The sequence below is a fragment of the Carcharhinus amblyrhynchos genome, chromosome 4 (assembly GCF_965287045.1).
Source record: "Carcharhinus amblyrhynchos chromosome 4, sCarAmb.v2.hapA, whole genome shotgun sequence".
Taxonomy (NCBI): Eukaryota; Metazoa; Chordata; class Chondrichthyes; order Carcharhiniformes; family Carcharhinidae; genus Carcharhinus; species Carcharhinus amblyrhynchos.
The window spans coordinates 22,182,253-22,200,984 of record NC_137327.1 but is presented as its reverse complement, the minus strand read 5'-3'; the positions used below and the strand labels follow the sequence as shown (position 1 = coordinate 22,200,984).

General features: G+C 42.8%; 1 protein-coding gene across 3 annotated transcripts in view; it reads left to right on the top strand.

Annotated features, from left to right (window-relative positions):
• wwp2 (WW domain containing E3 ubiquitin protein ligase 2) overlaps positions 1 to 18,732 on the top strand; it is a 214,609-nt gene that overhangs the window by 33,162 nt on the left and 162,715 nt on the right. For all 3 annotated transcript variants that reach the window (XM_080186797.1, XM_080186798.1, XM_080186796.1), the window contains exons 3-4: positions 1,249 to 1,393; positions 9,369 to 9,490. In XM_080186797.1, the coding sequence (XP_080042923.1) occupies positions 1,249 to 1,393; positions 9,369 to 9,490 (267 nt within the window). The remainder of the gene's footprint in view (positions 1 to 1,248; positions 1,394 to 9,368; positions 9,491 to 18,732) is intronic.

Below are 18,732 nucleotides of genomic sequence, written 5' to 3'. Positions count from 1 at the left end.
GCTTGCAGTTGTTAAACCCTAGACAGTGAAACTATTGCTAGTGGAATGGATTGTACTCAGAATATATTTTTAAATGGTGATCTCATGTCGAGCTATTAACCTTGTTTGTGTAATGTCTGTGCTCCAATGTACTGTTCCATTTTATACTTTCATCGGTTTTGCTCTCCACTGAGAATGAAAAAAGGCTTCAGTGTTGTGGAGATGTCAGTGTATGTCAGTGTTTGACAGTGATTCTCTAAATCTTTATCTTGCATTCTTTATAGCTAAGACAAAGTGGATAGCTTACTATGAGCTCTCCAACAGTGTTGGAAGTTAACTATTGGCCGGTGCATGGGAATAATCAACGGACTAGCCTCCCTTTGTCTGCCAATGCACTGTCATGTGTCCGTCTCTACTGAGCCTTGCCATGGTTGTAGAATTAAATACATATTTTGGGTTTCTAGTATATTCTTCTAGTTCAATTATAATGTGAAACATGTACCATGCTTCAAAACCACAATTCGCTCAACCTAATTTCCTGAATGACATAATAATGCACTTATCAAAAAAGTATTTACAGCTTGTGGGAGTTGCTGAGAAGGCCAGCATTTATTCCCCAACCCTAATTACCCTAACTGAGTGACTTGTCAGAACATTTTAGAGGGCAGTTGTGAATCACCCACGCAACTGTGGGTCTGGAGTCACTTGTAGGCCAGTGTGGGTAAGGGCAGCAGGTTTTGTTCCCCATAGGACATGAGTAAACCAGTGGATTTTTGCAACAATCCAGTAGTTACTGACAATTTATTTTTATTCCAGATTTATTTAGTGACTGAATTTAAAATTCCCTAGTTACTGTGTTTGGATTTAAACTCACGTCTCTGGATTACTAGTCCAATAACGTAACTGGTGTGCTACAGTTCCCTATGTGAGGAATCCTTGGCTGTGGACTAAATCCTGCCACTTCATTGTGTTATACATTAACGCACTAATATGCTGTATCACCCCTATGGAAGGAGAAGTGTTATGTATTTTGATGACTCTTTGTTACAATTTTATAATTTGAAGTGACCTGTATTTCTTCCTAGTAGTAAACTATGCCGAAAATGGTCTTGTTGTTTTTCATTTTGAAATCTGAGTGTTTAGCCTCTATTTTTGCATGCATTTAGTGATATGCTTGGAAAAGTGAGAGCAGGCACTGCAAGTTTTGTGCACCTGCTTGACATTGCTTCTTATATTGTTAACAAACCACAATTTTGATCTTATTTTTAGTTTTTAAAGCCAAACTAAGAGTCCCAAAACCAACAAGGATCAGTTGCTACGTTGAGGTGACAGTGGATGGTCTGAACAGTGAGACTAAGAAAACTGGAAAACGCAATGGAAATCTCCATCCCCAGTGGAATGAGACATTGATCTTGTAAGGAAAACTGCCATTTTACTATTTCATGTTGCACAAAACCAGTGGGTTCTGCAAAGACACAAGTTATTTCACGCAGTGTCCTTTGTGGAATGAAGCACTTTTCTTCAAGCTGTGCTTTATGGCTGAATAAAATGGGAGCCTGATACAATTTAACAGGGTTCACTGTTAGATTCATTCCATGGTTGATTTATCTTTAAGACTAGCACTTGTTGAACCATGTACCCACATCAACCTAACGTAGATAGATTTTAAAGGTTTCTTTTCAAATGAGATTTGGTAGTTTCCATTTATGTTGCATTATTTGATCGGAAATAATATTTTCACTAATCTGTTCCATTTTGTTACCTTCAAACATGCTGAATGAACTGATTAGATGAGCTTCTTTTGTATATAGACTGGTGTGCATTGCCAAGTGCTACAATTGCATCGTACATGTGAATAATTTATTGAGGGTTGAGGATTGGTTATCTAACAGGAAGCAGAGAGTTGGAATCAATGGGTGCTTTTCTGGTTGGCAGTTGGTGACTAGTGGAGTGCCACAGGGATCGGTGCTGGGGCCTCAACTGTTTACCATTTACATAGACGATCTGGAGGAGGGGGCTGAATGTAGGGTAACAAAATTTGCTGATGACACAAAGATGATTGGAAAAGTCAATTGCGTGGAGGGTGCAGAAAGTCTGCAGAGAGATCTGGATAGGCTGAGTGAGTGGGCGAGGACCTGGCAGATGGAGTATAATGTTAGCAAATGTGAGGTTATTCACTTTGGAAGAAATAATAGTAGGAGGAATTATTATTTAAAGCGTGAAAAGCTGCAGCATGCTACAGTGCAGAGGGACCTGGGGGTCCTTGTGCATGAATCACCAAAAACCCAGTCTGCAGATGCAGCAGGTGATCAAGAAGGTGAATGGAATGTTGGCCTTTATAGCAAGGGGGATAGAATATAAAAGTAGGGAGGTCTTGCTGCAACTGTACAGGGCACTGGTGAGGCCGCAACTGGAATACTGTGTGCAGTTTTGGTCCCCTTATTTGCGTAAGCATATATTGGTCTTGGAGGGAGTGCATAAGAACATAAGAAATAGGAGCAGGAGTAGGCCATCTAGCCCTTCGACCTGCCCCGCCATTCAATAAGATCATGGCTGATCTGCCGCTGCTCAGTTCCACTTTCCCGCTTTCTCCCCATAACCCTTAATCCCCTCTCTTATCAAAAACCCATCAACCCGCGTCTTAAAAATATTTAGCGAGGCAGCCTCCACCACTTCAATGGGCAGAGAATTCCAGAGATTCACCACCCTTTGAGTGAAGAAGTTCCTCCTCAACTCCGTTCTAAACCGCCCCCCTTTTATCTTGAGGCTGTGCCCCCTAGTCCTACTGTCTTTTTTGAGCGGGAAGAGTCTCTCCACCTCTATCCTATCCATCCCATTCATCATCTTATACGTCTCAATGAGATCTCCCCTCATTCTTCTAAACTCTAATGAGTACAAGCCCAGTTTATTCAGCCTCTCCTCATAGCTCAACCCCCTCAACTCCGGCATCAGCCTAGTAAACCTCCTCTGCACTCCCTCCAAGGCCAAAATATCTTTGCGCAGGTGCGGCACCCAAAACTGCACACAGTACTCCAGCTGCAGCCTCACCAATGCCCTATACAGCTGCAGCAAGACCTCCCTACTTTTATATTCAATCCCCCTCGCTATGAAGGCCAGCATCCCATTCGCCTTCCTGACCACCTGCTGCACCTGCAGGCTGGGTTTTTGCGACTCATGCACAAGGACCCCGAGGTCCCTCTGCACCGTCGCCTGCTGCAGTTTGTTGCCCCGTAAGTAATAGTCCTTCCTACCATTCTTCCTACAGGTTCACCAGGCTGATACCAGAGATGAGGGGGTTAGCTTATGAGGAGAGATTGAATAGACTGGGTCTGTACTCGTTAGAGTTTAGAAGGCTGAGGGGGGGATCTTATCGAGACGTATAAGATAATGAAGGGGATGGATAGGGTAGAAGTAGAGAGATTCTTTCCGCTTAGAAAGGATAGCAGGACTAGAGGGCACAGCCTCAAGATAAAGGAGGGGGGAGGACAGTTTTAGATCAGAGTTGAGGAGGAACTTCTTCACTCAAGGGATGGTGAATCTCTGGAATTCTCTGCCTGTTGAAGTGGTGGAGGCTACCTCACTAAATATATTTAAGTCACGGGTTGATAGGTTTTTGATAGACAAGGGAATTAAGGGTTATGGGGAGAAAGCGGGAAAGTGGAACTGATCCACTTCAGATCAGCCATGATCTTATTGAATGGCAGGGCAGGCTCGAGAGGCTAGATGGCCTACTCCTGCTCCTATTTATGTTCTTTTATGTTCTTATAATGTTGCAGTACATTCAGAAGAGGCTCTTCAACCCATCCAGTCTACACCAGCGCATGAGAAAAACCTGACTTCCTACCTAACCCCATTTATCAGCACTTGGCTCATAGCCTTGAGTGCTATAATGTGCCAAGTACTCATCCAGGTTTTTTTTTAAAGGATGTGAGGCAATCTGCCTCCATCATCCTCCCAGACGGCACGTTTTAGACTATTACCACCCTCTGGGTTTTAAAAAAAAGTTTTTCCTCACATTCTTTCTGAATCTCCTTTCCCTCACCTTTAACCTATGTCCTCTTACTAAGGAAGACAACTGCCCCCTTATCCTCCCTGTATGTGCCCCTCATAACCTTGTACATCCCAACCAGGTCACCACTCAGTCTTCTGTGTTCCAACGAAAACAACCCAAGTCTATCCAACCTCTCTTCGTAACTTAAATGTTTCATGCCAAGCAACATCCAGGTGAATCTCCTTTGCATCCCTTCCAGTGCAATCATATCCTTCCCATAATGTGACGACCAGAACTGCACAAGTACTCCAGTGTGGCCTCACCAAAGTTCTATACAACTCCTTGACATCCCTGCTTTGATAATCTATGCCTCGTTTGACAAAGGCAGGTGTCCCATTTTCACCACCACACTAGCATGCCATTCTGCTTTCAGACATCTATGCACAAAGATGCCAAGGTCCCTTTGTTCCGCAAAACTTCCTGGTATCATCTCGTTCATTTAATATTTCATTTTCAAATTACTCCTTCCAAAGTGTATCACCTCATGCTTTTCAGGGTTAAATTCCATCGGCCACATATCTCCCCATTTTGACAGGATTGAAGAGTCTCTTAGTATTCCTCTATAGGAAATGGAAATATTAGTGTTCTCAATTGATAGTCACTTAAGACCTAATGTCCTAATCTTACACCCTAGAAAACCACAGGCTGGTGAATATAGGTGGTATAATGTAAGGCATTCAATTCTGGAAAAAAATATTTTGTTGGAAATAGCTGATCTGCTGTTAAGTTGATATCAGGGGTCAGATAGTATTGTGAGCAAATACTGGAAATAATTCCACTTGAGGTAGACAAGAGGATTTAATGAAGATGGTTATGGACAAGGTGAGTGAAAGCTGCTGGCATCCCAACCATCTGCAATCAGGAAACTTGTGAGAAGCATGTATTTTAATCTCTTGAGTGTGCGGACAATTTGAATAATTACCCCAAAATCTAATGTGGCACTCAATTCTCAAATCATACTGTTATTGTTCAGGTCAGAAGCTTAGTGTTTTAGTGAGCCCGTCTGTATCGTAAGTTTTGCACCTTGAATTTGGCTAGGGATAAGCATGATATGTTTCACCTCTGGTATGATTCGAATGACCCATTAGAGAGCTTTCATCAAACAAAGTTTAATAATATAGTTAACATATGAAATAAGAATATTAGCAGTAACTTATCAGTTACAAACAAAACAACCATAATGCATAATTCTTAACAAATATATCTAATATATGTTCCAGTCAAACCAATCCCAGAAACAAAACCTTTCCATAAGTTTAACACAACAAAGACATGGTACTGGAACTAAGTCCTTTTGGATGAATGCTGCAGTTGTCTTGACACACTGCAAACAGTCTGAAATCAGAACAGCTTCCCAGAACATCATGGAAAGACTCTGGTCAAGCCACCAACAGCAGATTTTCTACTGCGGTAAGGCAAGAAGCCTTGCTTTCAGCTAACCAACAGAATTTCCAAAAACTCAGGGAGAGAGAGACACTGTTTTCAGGTTGATGCCTGCTCCCTTCTAAATTAGATACTGCTGCTAGCCAGAAACAGAAATTGAAAGCTTGAATTTACTAGGAAGGGGAAAAAGACCGTACAGAACGCATGACCTTTCTCCTAATAATGCAGGGCCATAAAACACCCAGAATAAAAATGAACACACCCCATTTAAACCACTGTAGGAGCAATAAAAAGGCTCCTATAGACAATTCAGCAGCAATGAGAGCTACTGAGAATGTGATTTTTTTAAAAAAAATCTCTTAAAGGTACACTAAGGTCTCAACACACACTCCAGTGAACTAAGTTGAGGAGATTGGTGCACTTTTACACGTTACAAATGAGAAGAATAGTTTATAATTCACATGATGTCCTGTTCTGGAAGTGAGGTATAGCAGGCCCAATAAATAAAACATCTTCGCTCCTGAAGGATAATTTAGGGAGAGTTCAATAACTGAAGTTCTATGCCCAACTTGTTTCAGGATCCTCTTGAAGGGCTGGACTTCCTGCAGTCATTGTAGTCTCATTACCAGGAGGTCAGTTTACTGTATGGCTGGACCTGAGAAGGAAAAAAACTTGGAGTCCTGGCAATGTTCTTTTAAAACAAAGGTGTTACTGCATTTTCTGCTGCTGTCTTTATGCAAGCAGCATTTAAAGATTAGAAAGGAGCTAACGGGGCTGCATTATATGACTCATAACAATTTCAGTTGCTTTTCCAAATATGGTGCTCGTCTTGCGTTGATTAGTCACATCCTGGTTTATTGTTTGAAAGCATTCATTACGAGTTTAGGACGATCACCATTCTTGTTTTGGAAGAAACCCATTCAATTCAGGAATATTTTATGATGGATTGAGGAATGGGGTTGCTGACATCTCAATCTGGCATGTATCATTTTGTCATTGTGTGACTGAGACAATTTTTGAGTACACAAACCAGTTTATCTGACCTTCGGGGTGGTCTTTGTAGCACGTTGGCATTCCTTTTTTAAATTAGACAATTTTGAAGGGTCCACATTGAATTTGTACCTCGAGTTAGGAATATGAAATGTCTTTATTGGGCAGAACAAGATCAAAGTTATGAATGAATACATTGAATAATAAGGAAAGGATATTTTGGTTGGGGGAGTGGGGTGGAGGGTGGTCAGTGATGAAGAGTCTTTGATTTTTTTTTTATTGTGTTAAAGCATAGTGTTTCATTACCAGGAGTGTAGAGTTAAGGGTTAACATCAGAAATGCAGCAGGATGCTTATCATCACTAAGGAAGCAATGTTAGGTAAGCTAATGGGGCTAAAGGTAGACAAGTCTCTGGGTCTTGATGAAATAAATCCCAGGGTACTAAAACAGATGGCAGGGGAAACAGCCAATGCACTTGTTGTAATTTACCAAAATTTGCTCAACTCTGAGGCAGTTCCATCAAATGTGATGCCACTGTTTAAAAAAGAAGGTAGACAAAAAGCAGGCAACTATAGGGTGGTTAGCTTAACTTCTGTAGTGGGGAAAATGCTTGAATCTATCACTAAGGAAGAAATAGTGAGACATCTGGATAGAAGTTGTCTCATTGGGAAGACACAGCATGGATTCATGAAAGACGGGTCATGTTTAATTTAGTGGAATTCTTTGAGGACGTTACAATTGCGGTGGACAATAGGATGGATGTGGTCTATCTGGATTTCTAGAAGGCATTTGACAAGATGCCGCACAAAAGGCAGCTGCATCAGATAAGTGTACAGCATTACTGGTAGTGTATTAGCATAGATAGAGGTTTGGATAACTAACAGAAAGCAAAGAATGGGGAAAAAGATCAGTGTTTTTCTGGTTGGCAATCAGTGACTAGTAGTGTGCCTCAGGGATCAGTGTTGGGACCACAATTGTTTACAATTTGCGTAGATGATTTGGAGTTGGAGACCAAGTGAAGTGTGCCAAAGTTCACAGACGACATGAAGATGAGTAGTAGAACAAAGTGTGCAGAGGGCACTGAATGTCTGCAAAGGGATATAGATAGCTTAAGTGAGTGGACAAGGGTGTGGCCGATGGAGTACAATGTTGGTGGATGTGAGGTCATCAGTTTGGTAGGGATAACTGCAAAGTGGACTGTTATTTAAATGGTAAAAAATTGCAGCATGCTGCTGTGCAGAGGAACCTGGGTGGCCTTGTGCAGGAATCACTGTTTGCAGGTGCAGTAGGTAATTAAGAAGGCAAATGGAATTTTGTCCTTCATTGTTAGAAGGATGGAGTTTTAAAAACGGGGAGGTTATGTTGCAGCTGTATAAGGTGCTGGTGAGGCCACACCTGGAGTACTGTGTGCAGTTTTGGTCTCCTTATTTGAGAAAAGATATGCTGGCACTGGAGGGGTTGCAGAGGAGATTGACTAGATTGATTCCAGAGTTGAGAGGGTTGGCTTAAGAGGAGAGACTGAGTAGACTGGGACTATATTCATTGGAATTCAGAAGAATGAGGGGGGAAATCTTATAGAAGCATATAAAATTATGAATGGAATACAGAAGACAGAAGCAGAGAGGTTGTTTCCACCGGCAGGTGAAAGCAGAACTAGGAGGCATAGCCTCAAAATAAAGGGGAACAGATTTAGGACTGGGTTAAGGAGGAACTTCACCCAAAGGGTTGTGAATCTGTGGAATTCCCTGCCCAGTGAAGCAATTTGAGGCTACCTTGTTGAATGTTGTTAAGGCAAAAATAGATTTTTGAAAGTAAAGGAATTCACGATTAAGGTGAACAGGCGGGTAAGTGGAGCTGAGTCCACGAAAAGATCAGCCATGGTCTTATTAAATGGCAGAGCAGGTTCAAGGAGCCAAATGGCCTACTCCTGCTCCGACTACGTAAGTAATGATGCAACATCACACGATAGCATAACAGAGATTTGGCAGGAGAAGTTCCTCTTATGGATCTGTTAACATAAAATGGACTCATGGTTTTAACAAACTGCAGTTTTGAAGCGCTTACTTGGGGAGAATAGACAAACCCCAAAGAACTCTGTCTAGCCCCCAAACTTGCAATGAAACGGGTAATGGCAATTACATTTTTTAAATGATGAACAGGTAAATATTTGAAAGACGGTTGGGGAATTGCAGAACAATGAGTGTAGTTTTGGGCTGTGCACACGTACATGGGGGAGGAGCTGCAGTGGTGCTGTAGGCTGTGTCAGGTAGAAAGGACGACTGATCTGCAGTTCCCACAGCTCGAAGAATAGCTGGCAGTATTAATTCTATGCCCTGCATCTGATGAAGTGGACGGCACTGTCTGTGATTTCTAACCAAAAAAAAACTAAACTGGCAATAGGCTTAGTTCCACCAGTGAGAGGAATCAAGAGATGGAGTTCTATGGGCTGGGTAAAATGAGGGAGAAGACTGCAGTCTGGATGCACTTGTGGGATTATTTCTAATAGAATGAAAATATACAGTTGGTCAACATATTTTACAAAGAGAAAAAGACAGGTTAATGTTTCAGGTGATGTTCTAAGATGTGATTACTCCAGGAGATGTCCAAAAACATTTTGCTAACTTAAATGCATTTTATTTTCTTGCTCCCTTTTGGGGAAGTTCTTTGCCATTCTCACTTGGAAAAGAATCTCTTTGAAAATGAAATCTCTTCTGCTTGAGTTATGTTTTCATGATATAAAATTGGCGTGTGCTATTCAAGATTTGAAGTAGCTAACTCTGGGCTGATGTCCATTCTGTGGCAGGTTCCCTTTGTGACATACTTTGGGTGTCTAAATTAGGTACAAGGTAAATCTGAATGTATAAATAGATTTAAAAACCTGCTCTGGGAATTTCATGGGATTTTAATGTTTCCATATTAGCTCTGAACTCTTCTGACCATTGTAATGACGTGTTTTTCACCTTAGGAATGTAACACCACAGAGCAGATTGGAGTTGAAAGTCTGGAACAGTCATACCTTGAAAAATGAACTCTTTGGCAATGTGGTTATTGATGTCTGTGACATTTTGAAGAAGAACAATGGAAAGTGTGAGTTACTTTTTCTGTACAATATTATTGGTTGTGAAGACTTGCATACTAAAATTAACATAAGTATTGAACAAAAATCATTGACCGACTGGATTGATGGTTGCAGTATTTGTTGTCTACTGTTTCAAATTGCTATCTACTTACCTGATGATAAATATGAATAAAATTTGTATTCTAAACTTTTAAAAGTAAGTAGAAAGCTGACTGCTTTAAATTGTTGGCAAAGGCGACCAAATCTCAAACAGTTGATTATGGTGTGAGACTTGCTGACGCTTAGTTGAGCATAAGAAACGAGTACTTGGAGAGGAAACTCAAATGTTAATAGTATTAATGACGGCAGCTGAAACAGTGTGGCTGATGTGTTGCAGTCTGTGCCTCAAGGCACGGCATCTAAATTGCCCGTTGAGATCTGATAAACGCTCAGCTGTTCTATATAACAATATTAACTGTTTAGAGAGAAATTAACAATGTATTGGACTAAACTAGCTATGAAAGTTTTGGAATCTTTTTCTTCTCTTCCTCCATTACATAGCTTTGTGTTTCCTGATTATAAATGATTTTACCTACCCATTTTTTTCTAACTCAGCAGATTACTGAGTTGAGAAAGATGAAATTGCTGTCCATGTGCTATGACTCACTGACCAATGGTACTGACACTTTTTGAATATGGAACATTGTGGGATTGTAAATTTTAGGGTGCTATTGAAAAAAATTATATTTTTGGCAAAATCACTTCTAAAACTTTTATTTCTTGAATATTTTCACAATGCTATAATGGAATAATACTTTTTGCTTTTTTTTGTGTTGTATAGATATACAACAGAACAAATGGTTGGTGATTATTTCACCCTATTTGTATCAAGTTTTTTTATTTTTTTCACTTCTGCCCATCATTTAAGTTTTGCACATTTGGTCACTTGAGAGAACAGATATGCAGATGAACCTGTTCCATTGGACACTGCTCTCAGTTGATTGCTTGGCTGTGTGAGTTCACAGTTTTTTTTAACAAATGTTCATTTGCTTTATGGGTTATGATAATAGCTCCACATATCTCCTTGACAAATGTACTGAGGTCAGGAACTTGAGAATTATGGACATAAACCTCTGGATATTCAGTGGTATTACACCACTGAAACTCACTGTCAATATTCTGGGGGATACCATTGGCCAGAAGCTGAACTGGACCAGCCATATAAATTCTGTGGCTACAAGAATAAGTCAGAAGTTGGGAATTCTGCAGCCAGTGTTTAAGTTGGTGAACGTGGTGTCAATCAAGCAGGCTGGTTTACCCTGCATGGTGGTGAACTTCTTGACTATTGTTGTAGCTACACTCAAAGGCAAGTGAAGAGTATTCCGTCAGACTCCTGACTCAAGCCTTGTTGACAGTGGATAGACTGAAGGATGCAGGAGGTGAGTCACTTACCACAGAATTCCCAACTTCTGATATGCTCTTGTAGCCATGCTATTTATACAGCTGGTCTATTTAAGTTTCTGGTCAATGGTAACCCTACAGGATTTTAATAGTGATGGATTCAGTGACGATATGATGGAATATCTTGGAGACATGGTTGGCTTCTCTTTTGACAAGACCAGTGTGAGTGGCAAGAGCACAGTGGGGCTATAAGAGCAGGAGTAGTCCATTCAACCCCTCAAACCTGTTCTATGTCATTCAATAAAATCTTGGCTGATCTGGTTGTGACCTCATTCCACTTTCCTGTCTGTCCCCAGCTTCCCCACAAACCTCAACCCTCTTGTCAATCAAAAATCTGTCTAACTCAGCTTTGAATAAATTCAATGACGGAGCCTCCACTGCGTTCTGAGGAAGAAAATTCCACAAGTAGCACTCTGAGAGGGAAAAAAACTTCTCATCTCAGTCTTAAATGGGAGACCTTTTTTTTTAAACTGTATTCCTTAGTTCTAGACTTCCCCTACAAGGGGAAACATCCTCTCAGCAATGATCTAGAGGGGACTCGACAGTGAGGAGGTTGGACAGGTGATTTTGCAGAGGCAGATGGGAATCTCATGGTGGTTTGCCTTCCTGGTGCCGGGATCCGGGATGTTTCTGGTGGCGTCCCAGAAATCCTCGAGTGGGAGGGAAAGGAGCCAGGGGTCGTGGTACATATTGGTACCACTGACATAGGTAGGAAAAGGGAAATGGGTCATGAAAAGAGAATATAGGGAGTTAGGTAGACAGTTGAGAAGGAGGAATGCAAAGGTAGTAATCTTGGGAATGCCTTTGCTGCGAGAATGGAATGAGGTGGAGGATGAATGCGTGGCTAAGGGATTGGAGTGGGGGCAGGGATTCAGGTTCCTGGATCATTGGGACCTCACACATTGAGCAGGTGTGACCTGTACGGAAAGGACGGGTGGCACTTGAATCCCAGGGGGTCCAATATCCTGGCAGGAAGGCTGGCTAAGGCTACTGGGGAGACTTTAAACTAGAATAGTTGTGGGGAGGGAATCAATATGAAGTGACTGGGAGCGAGGCGGTTAGAGGGGGGTTGTTGACAGTGTAGGAGGGAGGATAGACAGGTGACGGAGAAGGGGAGCTGTCAGGCTGAGGGTTTGAGATGTGTCTATTTTAACGCTAGGAGTGTGGTGAACAAAGTGGATGAGCTTAGAGCATGGATCGCTATTTGGAAATGTGATGTGGTGGCCATCACAGAGACTTGGATGTCTCAGGGACAGGACTGGATACTTCACGTGCCAGGTTTCAGGAGGGAGGCAAGAGAGGTGGTGGAGTGGCACTGTTGATCAAGGATAATGTCATGGCTGTTGAGAAGGTGGATGCCGTGGAGGGATTGTCTACGGAGTCTCTGTGGGTGGAAGTTCAGAACAGGAAGGGGTCAGTGACTTTACTGGGTGTTTTCTATAGGCCACCCAGTAGTAACAGGGTTGTTGCGGAGGAGATAGGGAAACAGATCCTGGAGAGATGCTATAATAACAGAGTTGTTGTGATGGGAGATTTTAATTTCCCAAATATTGATTGGAATATCCCTAGGGTAAGGGGGTTTGGATGGGGAGGAGTTTGTTAGGAGTGTTCGGGAGGGTTTCCTGACACAGTATGTGGGTAAACCTACAAGAGGAGAGGCTGTACTCAATCTGGTATTGGGTAATGAACCTGGACAGGTGTCAGATCTCTCGGGAGAGCATTTTGGGGCTAGTGATCATAACTCTATCTCCTTTACGCTAGCGTTGGAGAGGGATAGGATCAGGCGAGCTAGGAAAGTGTTTATCTGGAGTAGGGAGAAATATGAAGCCATCAGGCAGGAAATTAGAGATGTAAATTGGAAGGCGGTATTCTCGGGGAAATGTACTGAAGTAAGGTAGCAGATTTTCAAGGTATGTTTGTCTGGAGTTGTGCCCGACAACGTTCTGATGAGACAGGATAGTAGGTTACAGGAACCATAGTGCATGAAAGTTGTAATAAATCTAGTCAAAAAGAAAAAGGCGTACAAGACGTTCAGGGAGCTAGGTAATGTGAGGGATCTAGAGGAGTATACGGCTTGTAGGAAGGAACTTAAGGAAATTAGGAGAGCCAGAAGGGGTCATGAGAAGGCCTTGACAAGTAAGATTAAGGAAAACCCTAAGGCATTCTACAAATACGTGAAGAGTAAAAGGATGAGATACGAAGGAATAGGACCTATAAAATGTGATGGTGGGAATGTTTGTATAGAACCGGTAGAAATAGCACAGGTGCTCAATGAATACTTTACTTTGATATTCATGGTGGAAAAAGGTCTTGGTGGTTGTAGTGCAGGCTTGCGACGGCCTGAAAAGCTTGAGTGTGTGGACACTAAGAAAGAGGATGTGTTGAAGCTTTTGAATAGCATCAAGATAGATAAGTCGCTGGGGACCGGATGGGATGTGCCCCAGGTTACTGTGGGAGGCGAGGGAAGAGATTACAGAGCCTCTGGCAATGATCTTTGCATCATCGATGGAGACGGGAGAGGTTCCGGAGGATTGCGGATGTGGTTCTTATATTCAAGAAAGGGAATAGAGGTAGCCCAGGAAATTATTGACTGGTGAGTCTAACCTCAGTGGTTGGTAAGTTGATGGAAAAGATCCTGAGAGACCAGATTAATGAACATTTTAGAGAAGTATAGTATGATCAAAAGTAGCATGGCTTTGTTAAAGGCAGATTGTGTCTTACGAGCCTGATTGAGTATTTTGAAAATGTGACTAAATGCATTGATGAAGGAAGAGTGGATGTGGATTTATGGACTTCAGCAAGGTGTTCGATAAGGTCCCCCATGCAAGGCTTATTGAGAAAGTGAGGGGGCATGGGATCCAAGGGGACGTTGTTTTGTGGATCCAGAACTGGCTTGCTCGCAGAAGGCAGAGAGTGGTTGTAGATGGGTCTTTTTCTGCATGGAGGTTGGTCACCAGTGGAGTGCCCCAGGGATCTGTTCTGGGACCCTTGCTGTTTGTGATTTTTTATAAATGACCTGGATGAGGAAGTGGAGGGATGGGTTTGTAAGTTTGCAGATGACACGAAGGTCGGAGGTGTTGTGGACAGTTTGGAGGGATGTCAGAAGTTGCAGCTTGACATAAATAGGATGCAAGACTGGGCGGAGAAGTGGCAGATGGACTTCAACCCGGATAAATGTGTAGTGGTCCACTTTGGCAGGTCAAATGGGATGAAGGAATATAATTTTAAGGGTAAGACTCTCGGCAGTGTGGAAGATCAGAATGATCTTGGGGTCCGGGTGCAAAGGACTCTCAGATCGGCTTCGCAGGTAGAGGATGTGGTTAAGAAGGCGTAGGGCGTACTGGCCTTCATCAACCGAGGAATTGAGTTTAGGAGTCGTGAGAGAATGCTGCAGCTGTATAAGACCCTGGTCTGATCCTACTTGCAGAACTGTGCTCGGTTCTGGTCGCCTCTTTACAGGAAGGATGTGGAAGCCATAGAAAGGGTGCAGAGGAGATTTACAAGGATGTTACCTGGATATGGTGGCATGCCTTATGAGGATAGATTGAGAGAGCTCGATCTTTTCTCCTTAGATGAAGGATGAGAGGGGACCTGATCGAGATGTATAAAATGATGAGAGGTATTGATCAGGTGGAATCTGAGGCTTTTCCCCAGGGCTGAAATGGCTGCCATAAAAGGACACAGGTTTAAGGTGCTGGGGAGTAGGTACAGAAGATATCAGGGGTAAGTTTTTCACTGAGGGTGGTGGGTGAGTGGAATCGGCTACCGTCGGTGGTGGAGGAGGCAAATTCGATAGGGTCTTTTAAGAGACTTCTGGATGGGCACGTGGGACTGAATAGGATTGAGGGTTATAGGTAAGCCTAGTAGGTAGAGATAAGATTGGCGCAACTTGTGAGCCGAAGGGCCTGTTTGTGCTGTAGTTTTTCTGTGATTCTATCATCTAGATCATGGTGCACAGGGCAAAATTTTGAAGTTTATAGATGATAGAAAACTGGGAAGCATTGTTAATGATGAGAAAGATAGTGTAGAACTTGGTCCAATGGTATGACAACAATCTTTCCCACAATGTCACTAAGATGAAGGAGATAGTCATCGACTTCAGGAAGCGTAGTAAGGATATGCCCCGTTTACATCAATAGTGGTGAAGTAGAAATGGTCCACAGCTTCAAGCTTCCAGGTGTCCAAATCAGAAAGCCCACCAATGCCTCTACTTTCTCAGGAGGCTAAGGAAATTCATCATGTCTGCGACAACTCTTTCAAATTTCTCTAGGTGTACCATAGAAATCATCTTTTCTGAATGTATCACAACTTGGTATGGCTCTTGCTGTAACAAAGACAGCAAGAAATTACAAAGGGTTGTGAATGTAGCCCAGTCCATCACGCAAAGCAGCCTTCCATCCACAGATTCTGTCTATACTTCCCGCTGCCTCAAAAAATCATGCAGTCTAGTTGCACCCACATGAAGCTCCAACATTGAAGCCAGCATAACCGAGGACCTCACGCCCTCCGAACACACACTTCCACCTTCTTCCATCAGGAAAAAGATGCAAAAGCCTTATATCAAGTACCAACCGACTCGAGAACAGTTTCTTCCCTGCTGCCATCAGAGTTTTCAGTGGACCTACTGTGGCCAAATGGGCCATATAAAATGGCATTTTGTAAAACATTCTGGGACAATTAGGCAAGAAACTAAACCAACAGGCTGCAGTTTAAAGACAAACAGAGTGAATAAACAGGATATGGGTCATCTCCAGGATGAAAGGGACTTTATAGTCACACTGGCTTGTTTCATCTCCAGGATGAAAGAGACTTTCTGGTCACGCTGCGCTGTGTACCACACATAAGGGCACCGTCACCCCTTATTTAGGAGGGAGGTATGTGACCTGTGTGCCTCCAGCATTACAGACATGGGGGCACACCCAGAGATCAGTGTGGCAGCACCTGATTGGATTCTTATCGGTCAGGGGGATCAAGCCATGATCAATTGATTGGCAATGCCAAAAGGGACGTGAAACCAAATGGGGTATAAAGGGTGCTGCGCAACCAGGAATCTCTCCCTCTCCCTCTCCCTCTCCCTCTCCCTCTCCCTCTCCCTCTCCCTCTCCCTCTCCCTCTCCCTCTCCCTCTCCCTCTCCCTCTCCCTCTCCCTCTCCCTCTCCCTCTCCCTCTCCCTCTCCCTCTCCCTCTCCCTCTCCCTCTCCCTCTCCGAATGAGCTACAACAATAGTGACCATTGCCAGCGACAACCAGCACGAGGAGAGCCACCACACCCGAGAAGGAGGGAAGACCAGAGCCAGACTACGCAAACAACTACTGAGACCACATAGATAAAGGCCAATATCTGCTTGGGCACTTGCCAGTCACGCAAAGTTAAGTCAAGGTCTTGTATTGGACTTGAATTTTAGTATTTTCTGTAAGATAACTTATTGTGTGGGTTTAAATAAATATTGGTTGTACTAATAAGACATCTACTGAGTTATTTGTCCACCGTATAAGGGTTAAAACAGACTGTGTGGCAGGCAACACCTACCATATATTAAGCTGATCTTTCACCCTATTTGTGACTAACACTATATTCTGCACACATTCCTTCTCCCCTACACACTCTATGAATGGTATGTTTAGTCTGTATAGTGTGCAAGAAACATTACTTTTGACTGTATCCCAATACATGTCACAATAAATCAAATGAAAACTTCAAGGGACATGGACAAGTTGGTTAAGTGAGCAGACAGGTGGCAAATGAAGTTCAATATTGAATAATTTTAGTAGGAAGAACATGGAAAGAAATTATCAATGCAACTCTGAATGGGGTGCAGAAGCAGAGGAAGCTGGGTGTATAAGTGCATAAACATACACTTATCCAACCAGCGTTGAGAGTGCAGCGGCTGTATTAATTGGGGCATAGAATACAAGAGAAAGGAGGTGATGTTGAATTTGTGTAAGTCACTAGTTTGGCCTCAACTGGAGGGCTCTTGCAGGCAGCAAAGAGACATTGAAAGGATGCAGAGCTGGGCTGAAAAGTGGCAGATGGAGTTTAACCCTGATAAATGTGAGATGATTCATTCTGGTTGGACAAACTTGAATGCAGATTACAGGGTCAACGGCAGGTTTCTAAGGAATGTGGAGGAACAGAGAGATCTTGGGGTTCATATCCACAGATCTCTGAAGATTGCCACTCAAGTGGATAGAGCTGTGAAGAAGGCTTATAGTGTGTTAGTGTTTATTAACAGGGAGTTTGAGTTTAAGAGCCATGGGGTTATGCTGCAACTATACTGGATGTTGGTGAGACCACATTTAGAATAGTGTGTTCAGTTCTGGTCACCTCACTATAAGAAGGATGTGGAAGCATTGGAGAGAGTGCAGAGGAGATTTACCAGGACACTGCCTGGTTTGGAGGGTAGGTCTTAGGAGGAAAGGTTGAGGGAGCTGGGGCTTTTCTCTTTGGAGCAGAGGAGGATGAGAGGCGACTAAAAAGAGGTTTATAAGATGATGAGAGGGATTGATAGAGTGGACGTGCAGAGATTATTTCTTCGGGTGGCTGTAGCTGTTACTAGGGGGCATAACTATATAAAGTTCATGGTGGGAGATATAGGAGGGATGTCCGAGGTAGACTCTTTACTCAGAGAATGATGTGGAATGCACTGCCTGCTGTAATAGTGAGTCGGACGTTTTAGGAACTTTCAAGCGGTTATTGGATAGGCACATGGAGCACACCAGAATGATTGGGAGGAGACAGCCCAATCTTGGGATTGGACATAGCTTGGCACACATTGAGGGCCGAAGGGCCTGCACTGTGCTGTTATGTTCTATGTTCTATAACTGGAGTATTGCATCCAGTTCTGGGTGCTCCATTTTAGATAGGATGTGAAGGGATTAAAGAATGTGCAGATGACATTGACAAGAAGGGATCAGAAACTTCAGTTTTGAAGTTTGGACTGTTGTCCTTGAGGAAAAGATTGAAAAGAGATTTAACAGAGGTATTCAAATTCACGAGGGGTCTGGACAGACAAGATAGAGAAAACCCATTCCCGCTTGTGAAAGGATCCAGAATGAGAGGACACGGTTGAAAGTAATTAATAAAAAAAACCAAAAGTGATATGAGAAGACTTTTTTTTTAAAGTGTGATTGGGGTTTGGAATGCACCGTCTTAGAGTGTGGTTGTGGCAGATTCAAGCAAAACGTTCAGAAGGGAATTAGACCATTATCTGATGGGAAGAAGATAGTGTTATGTGGAGAAGGTGGGGAATGCCACAAGCTGAATTGCTCGTTTGAACAGCTAGTGCTTCTGTGCTGTTACAATTCTGCAAATACCCCACAGCCCCATCAGTCAGGAGAAATATGGAATATTCTTCACACCTGGATAAGTGCAGCTCCAACATTGAAGAAGCTCAACAGCATCCAGGAAGAAAAACAGCCTATCTGATTGACACCTCATCCACCACCTTAAACATTCACTCTACCCACCACTGCACAATGGCAGCAGAGTGCACCATATATTCGCAAGACTCCTTCAACAGCACCTTCCAAAGCCCCAACTTTTACCACTTAGGTGTATAAGGGCAGCGTATGCATAGGGATGACATCACTCACAAATTTGCATCCTGACTTGGAACTGTAACGCCATTGCTTTACTGTCATTTGGTCAAAATCCTGAGACCCATTAACAGCACTGTGGATGCACCTACACTACATGGACTGCAATGGTTCGAGAAGAAAGCTCACCATATCCTCTTGAGAGCAATGAGGAATGCTGGCCTATCCAGCGATACCCACATCCTATGAAAGAATATTTTTAAAAAAGCACCAAG